Here is a 7,500-nt window from a genome sequence, read left to right as displayed (position 1 = left end):
AATCGCTTGCTTCACGATGAATGCGGCTAAGGTTTACACTCAGGGAACATTACGGCATGTTTTCTAAGTATGACGTTCTCAATATAATTCATAATCCCACGTTTATAATGAACAATGCGTTATTGTTATTGTGTTATTGTGTTACACACGGTGTACGCAGAACAGAGGGGCGGAGTCAGGAAAGCTCATTATCATTTAAAGACACATACACTTAAACGGCGTGCTGACAACAGAGCTGTTTTTGGCCAGGTAAAATAAGTGCTTTCTTACAATACTAATGAGAATTTTTAATTAAAGTATATTACAAACTTTTAATTTAGACCCTAAAGAATCATATTAGCTTGTACAAAAATGGCATTATATGACCCCTTTAAATAATTCCCCTGCCCCCGGCCCAACCCTGACTGAATCAGAAGTTAAATGTCTCCTCTTTGCAGATGATTTAGTCATTCTGTCACAAACTAAAGAAGGACTACAGCAGCTCCTCGACGTCGTAGAGACATTCAGTCAAACGTGGGCTCTCAAAATTAACCTCACAAAAACCAAAATAATGATTTTTCAAAATAGATCCAGGTGAAGGGAAAATAAATACATCTTCAGAGCAGGAAACCAAGTCCTCCAACACACCCACGAATACACATATCTGGGTCTAAAACTGAGTTCAACAGGGAACTTTAATCTGGCTGTGAATGAACTGAAAGCAAAAGCGATGAGAGTCTTCTAGCTGATTAAAAATACTATTCGACATGAAATTCCAATTCAAACCTGGCTAAAAATCCTAAAAGCAATAATTGAACCAATTGCTCTGTACGGCAGTGAGGTATTGGGGACCTCTAAAAACCCAAGATTTTTCAAAATGGGAAAAAGAGGAAATTGAAACTCTGCATACCCAAATTTGTAAAAGCATCCTAAAAGTAAACAGAGCGACACCAAACAACTCGTGCAGAGCTGAATTAGGACAATATCCCTAATCAGTATTGATCAGTATCCAAAAAAGAGCTGTGAAGTTCTACCAGCACCTAAAGTGCAGTGAGCCAAGCTCATACCGGCTGAAGCCCTGCGGTGTCAGTAGCAGAACCGGCACCGGAGCGCAGTGACCCCAGCTCAAACCGGCTGAAGCCCTGCGGTGTCAGGAGCAGAACCGGCACCGGAGCGCAGTGACCCGAGCTCATACCGGCTGAAGCCCTGCGGTGTAAGGAGCAGAACCGGCACAAGAGCGCAGTGAGCCGAGCTCATACCAGCTGAAGCCCTGCGGTGTCAGGAGCAGAACCGGCACCGGAGCGCAGTGACCCGAGCTCATACCGGCTGAAGCCCTGCGGTGTCAGGAGCAGAACCGGCACCGGAGCGCAGTGAGCCAAGCTCATACCAGCTCAAGCCCTGCGGTGTCAGGAGCAGAACTGGCACCGGAGCGCAGTGAGCCGAGCTCATACCATCTGAAGCCCTGCGGTGTCAGGAGCAGAACCGGCACCGGAGCGCAGTGACCCGAGCTCATACCATCTGAAGCCCTGCGGTGTCAGGAGCAGAACCGGCACCGGAGCGCAGTGACCCCAGCTCATACCGGCTTAAGCCCTGCGGTGTCAGGAGCAGAACCGGCACCGGAGCGCAGTGAGCCAAGCTCATACCAGGCTGAAGCCCTGCGGTGTCAGGAGCAGAACCGGCACCGGAGCGCAGTGACCCAAGCTCATACCGGCTGAAGCCCTGCGGTGTCAGGAGCAGAACCGGCACCGGAGCGCAGTGACCCAAGCTCATACCGGCTGAAGCCCTGCGGTGTCAGGAGCAGAACCGGCACCGGAGCGCAGTGACCCGAGCTCATACCGGCTGATGCCCTGCTGTGTCAGGAGCAGAACCGGCACCGGAGCGCAATGACCCGAGCTCATACCGGCTGAAGCCCTGCGGTGTCAGGAGCAGAACCGGCACCGGAGCGCAGTGACCCGAGCTCATACCGGCTGAAGCCCTGCGGTGTCAGGAGCAGAACCGGCACCGGAGCGCAGTGAGCCAAGCTCATACCAGCTCAAGCCCTGCGGTGTCAGGAGCAGAACTGGCACCGGAGCGCAGTGAGCCGAGCTCATACCATCTGAAGCCCTGCGGTGTCAGGAGCAGAACCGGCACCGGAGCGCAGTGACCCGAGCTCATACCATCTGAAGCCCTGCGGTGTCAGGAGCAGAACCGGCACCGGAGCGCAGTGACCCCAGCTCATACCGGCTTAAGCCTTGCGGTGTCAGGAGCAGAACCGGCACCGGAGCGCAGTGAGCCAAGCTCATACCAGGCTGAAGCCCTGCGGTGTCAGGAGCAGAACCGGCACCGGAGCGCAGTGACCCAAGCTCATACCGGCTGAAGCCCTGCGGTGTCAGGAGCAGAACCGGCACCGGAGCGCAGTGACCCAAGCTCATACCGGCTGAAGCCCTGCGGTGTCAGGAGCAGAACCGGCACCGGAGCGCAGTGACCCGAGCTCATACCGGCTGATGCCCTGCTGTGTCAGGAGCAGAACCGGCACTGGAGCGCAATGACCCGAGCTCATACCGGCTGAAGCCCTGCGGTGTCAGGAGCAGAACCGGCACCGGAGCGCAGTGACCCGAGCTCATACCAGCTCAAGCCCTGCGGTGTCAGGAGCAGAACTGGCACCGGAGCGCAGTGAGCCGAGCTCATACCATCTGAAGCCCTGCGGTGTCAGGAGCAGAACCGGCACCGGAGCGCAGTGACCCGAGCTCATACCATCTGAAGCCCTGCGGTGTCAGGAGCAGAACCGGCACCGGAGCGCAGTGACCCCAGCTCATACCGGCTTAAGCCCTGCGGTGTCAGGAGCAGAACCGGCACCGGAGCGCAGTGAGCCAAGCTCATACCAGGCTGAAGCCCTGCGGTGTCAGGAGCAGAACCGGCACCGGAGCGCAGTGACCCAAGCTCATACCGGCTGAAGCCCTGCGGTGTCAGGAGCAGAACCGGCACCGGAGCGCAGTGACCCAAGCTCATACCGGCTGAAGCCCTGCGGTGTCAGGAGCAGAACCGGCACCGGAGCGCAGTGACCCGAGCTCATACCGGCTGATGCCCTGCTGTGTCAGGAGCAGAACCGGCACCGGAGCGCAATGACCCGAGCTCATACCGGCTGAAGCCCTGCGGTGTCAGGAGCAGAACCGGCACCGGAGCGCAGTGACCCGAGCTCATACCGGCTGAAGCCCTGCGGTGTCAGGAGCAGAACCGGCACCGGAGCGCAGTGACCCGAGCTCATACCAGCTCAAGCCCTGCGGTGTCAGGAGCAGAACCGGCACCGGAGCGCAGTGACCCGAGCTCATACCAGCTGAAGCCCTGCGGTGTCAGGAGCAGAACCGGCACCGGAGCGCAGTGACCAGAGCTCATACCAGGCTGAAGCCCTGCGGTGTCAGGAGCAGAACCGGCACAGGAGCGCAGTGACCCGAGCTCATAGCGGCTGAAGCCCTGCGGTGTCAGGAGCAGAACCGGCACAGGAGCGCAGTGACCCGAGCTCATACCGGCTGAAGCCCTGCGGTGTCAGGAGCAGAACAAGCACCGGAGCGCAGTGACCCGAGCTCATACCGGCTGAAGCCCTGCGGTGTCAGGAGCAGAACCGGCACCGGAGCGCAGTGACCCGAGCTCATACCAGGCTGAAGCCCTGCGGTGTCAGGAGCAGAACCGGCACCGGAGCGCAGTGACCCGAGCTCATACCGGCTGAAGCCCTGCGGTGTCAGGAGCAGAACCGGCACAGGAGCGCAGTGACCCGAGCTCATACCGGCTGAAGCCCTGCGGTGTCAGGAGCAGAACTGGCACCGGAGCGCAGTGAGCCGAGCTCATACCGGCTGAAGCCCTGCGGTGTCAGGAGCAGAACCGGCACCGGAGCGCAGTGACCCCAGCTCACACTGGCTTAAGCCCTGCGGTGTCAGGAGCAGAACCGGCACCGGAGCGCAGTGAGCCAAGCTCATACCAGGCTGAAGCCCTGCGGTGTCAGGAGCAGAACCGGCACCGGAGCGCAGTGACCCAAGCTCATACCGGCTGAAGCCCTGCGGTGTCAGGAGAAGAACCGGCACCGGAGCGCAGTGACCCGAGCTCATACCGGCTGAAGCCCTGCGGTGTCAGGAGCAGAACCGGCACCGGAGCGCAGTGACCCAAGCTCATACCGGCTGAAGCCCTGCTGTGTCAGGAGCAGAACCGGCACCGGAGCGCAGTGACCCGAGCTCATACCGGCTGAAGCCCTGCGCTGTCAGGAGCAGAACCGGCACCGGAGCGCAGTGACCCGAGCTCATACCGGCTGAAGCCCTGCGGTGTCAGGAGCAGAACCGGCACCGGAGCGCAGTGACCCGAGCTCATACCGGCTGAAGCCCTGCGGTGTCAGGAGCAGAACCGGCACCGGAGCGCAGTGACCCGAGCTCATACCAGGCTGAAGCCCTGCGGTGTCAGGAGCAGAACCGGCACCGGAGCGCACTCTCACAGCTGATGCTGAAACTACAGCCAGACCAGCACAGCACTATCTGGCCCAACCAAATTATACAATTACAAAAACAAAATTACATCACCTATTGGAAAGATGCTACTGAATTACAAAAGAAGATGGAACTCTATTTACTCCTGAAAAGAGATTATAAACCAGCAGAATACCTGAGCTGTGTGAAAGAGCATAATTTGAGAAAGACCTTAACCAGATACAGGCTGAGTGAGCACAGTCTGTAGAGGCTGTAGAGAGAGGTGTGTGTGTGTGTGTGTGTGTGTGTGTGTGTGTGTGTGTGTGTGTGTGTGTGTGTGTGTGTGTGTGTGTGTGTGTGTGTGTGTGTGTGTGTGTGTGTGTGTGTGTGTGTTCTCTGTGCTCTCAGAGCGAGGTTGAGACAGAAGAACACTTCCTGATACACTGTGATCACTATAACAGCATTAGATCGGACTATTTCACTAGATTCCAATTTTATGGCATTACCAAATTCGGAAAAATTAAGTGATATTTTGGGAGAAAACTCTTGTTCAATCACAACAGCAGCAAAGTATGTAACAGCCTGCCACAAACTACGAGAGTCAGCCAGTGGACAAAACTAAAGTCAGAATTTTTTGTTTCGATCTTGTTTGAACGTTGGTACAAACGTAAAAAAAATGTGTTTTAAATGTTAAAAATGTATTCATACATTTTTTTTATTTTTTTATTTATTTTATTATATTTTATTTTTTTGTGTGATTATTTGTTGATTGCATGTGTAATGGCCAATGCTTTGGCAATACTGTACAAGTCATGCCAATAAAGCTCATTTGAATTGAATTGAATTGAGTCAGACAGAGCCACACTTGTTCTCGTCACCAAACAATGCCATATTTCTGTTTCCCTCTGGATTCCTGCACATCATCTCTCTGTCGTGTGGAGTCGCTCCTGCTTTATTCTCATTATCCCGAAAGCTGAGCCGGAGAGCCATGAAGTCCGCCACTGTTCCGAGACTTCTCTCAGTAATTAATTTGATAAATGTATTAATGATGAATGGGGTCTGCAGGCGATCAGATGGTCAGGCGTCCAGCAGACGCTCGGGTTTCTTCGGCTCTTATCACTCGTTTCCTGAATTAAACTGCGGATTTAAACCTTCAAAACCTGCAACTCTAAACCAAAATCATGATGATAATGTTTATAATATCTTAATATCTTCATGTTGCATTTGTCAGATTAGATGATATGTAGTCACACACACACACACACACACACACACACACACACACACACACACACACACACACACACACACACACACACACACACACACAACTATTTTACCTTTTACGAGTGTAGCCTACAATTTTATCATCTTGTGTTTTATATTTTATACTATTTTAATATATCTTTTTATTTATAAATGACCCCACAGCTCTTCATAAAGTTGGATATAGGTTATAGTATTTTTATATAGCTGTCAGCTGTGTGATGATGTGCAGTTTTCAGTAATTCAGTGCGATAAAGGCAGAATAAACACTTTTTGTTATCCTGATGGAAACTCGCTTCACATTCATTATAAAGCCCGTGTAGAAATAAAGGACGTTCTTCCAGTCGCGTTTGTTCAAAATAATCTGTTCTTTAATAATGTTCTCTAAACGTTAGCACAAAAACATTATTTAAACATCGGTCATTAAAGGTGTTTTTCTGAAACGTTTCAGTTGTTCGTCTAGCGTTTTTTAAACGTGAATTTTGTTTTGTTTTGGAACGTTGAAAGAACATTTAAAAGTAACGATCTCATGTTTGAAGAATGATGGAATGGAATGGAATGTTGATGATGATGATGATGATGATGAAGGTCAGGGGACACATTCCTTTCAGCTTTAAACTGCTCCATTATTCCCCATCATTCACTGCAAACACTGAACGCACATATTCAACTCCAGAAGCTTCACATGATCCCAGAACAATCGTTCAGAAGATGCAGCATTAGTGATGTTTCCCTCACCTGTGAACAGGTGAACCCGCAGCGGACCTCAGTGAAGACAGCGCAGATCGTCATCAGCAGACGAGCACGCGCAGGGCATTCATCATCTTCATCTTCATCACACGGATTAACATCTTTCTTTTCTCCTGTTTGGTGAGAATGAAGTCCTGATCAAGGCCTCCCCCTGCTGGACTGATGGATTATGGTCACAAACACTCTTAAACTTGCGTTGAATAGACATTAAAAATAAAACAAATTCAGTTTTTAGAGTTTACTTCTGCTCTGCCAGTGTCACTATAAAGGCAATGAATCTGAACAAACATTATATATTACATTAAATCAAAAATCATCAAATCATGATTTCAACATCAAAAAGTCACAATTGTGCGAAACAAACAGCCACGTGTTTTACTCTGAAGCTGAAAGAGTCTCTGTCCTCAGATCTTCATCATCATCATCATCATCATCATCATCTTCTTCACCACCATCATCGTCTTCTTCACCATCATCATCATCATCATCGTCATCATCATCATCTTCATCATCATCATCTTCACCATCATCTTCATCTTCATCATCATCTCGATCCTCTGGGAAAGAGAAACTGAAGATCATGAAGAGGAGGATGAGCGAGAGATAAGTTAGTGAGTCCAGATGGCGCCTACAGGACCTGATGGAGACCTGCGCATTTACACAGGTACTATTACTCGACACACACATTTCTGTTTGTTTTTATTGATTTATTGTATGTTTAATTTCTATTACTTTAGATGTTTTGTGAATCACTAGTGTATCTCTGTTTATCTTATTTGAAAATGTACTTTATTGCCTTAATCTTCCTTGAGTTTCTTATCCTGTTTTCTAAAGTGTTTTTTCTTGTGATGCATATATCCACTGTGTTATTTGTACAATAAAAAGAAAGAGATCCACAGACTCACCCTCAAAAAAACACCCTTTATTTAAAAAGAATTATAATTTTAATTTGACGCACACAAAAGGAGGATTTTGGGAGATTTTGTCAGGATAAGCTCAATTATGGGTGCAAAATAGGGTTAAGAAGATACAAACACACACTCACTCACTCTGACACACACACACACACACACACACA

At 50.2% G+C, this 7,500-nt stretch overlaps 1 protein-coding gene across 2 annotated transcripts in view; it reads right to left on the bottom strand.

Annotated features, from left to right (window-relative positions):
* The window catches only part of cpxm2 (carboxypeptidase X (M14 family), member 2), an 81,430-nt gene that overhangs the window by 24,304 nt on the left and 49,626 nt on the right, over window positions 1–7,500 (bottom strand). The window contains exon 1 of one of the 2 annotated variants that reach the window (XM_077199719.1): window positions 6,411–6,529. The exons of the other annotated variant lie outside the window; for it this stretch is intronic. Coding sequence (XP_077055834.1) covers window positions 6,411–6,464 — 54 coding nt within the window. The 5' untranslated portion in view covers window positions 6,465–6,529. Of the gene's footprint in view, window positions 1–6,410; window positions 6,530–7,500 lie in introns of those variants that run through there. 2 annotated transcript variants of the gene reach the window in all.

Source organism: Siphateles boraxobius, unplaced genomic scaffold (assembly GCF_051911475.1).
Source record: "Siphateles boraxobius isolate OS27281-9 unplaced genomic scaffold, OSU_SipBor_1 114, whole genome shotgun sequence".
NCBI lineage: Eukaryota > Metazoa > Chordata > Actinopteri > Cypriniformes > Leuciscidae > Siphateles > Siphateles boraxobius.
Note: the sequence above shows the minus strand (reverse complement) of the source record. Positions and strands in the feature narration are given on the sequence as shown.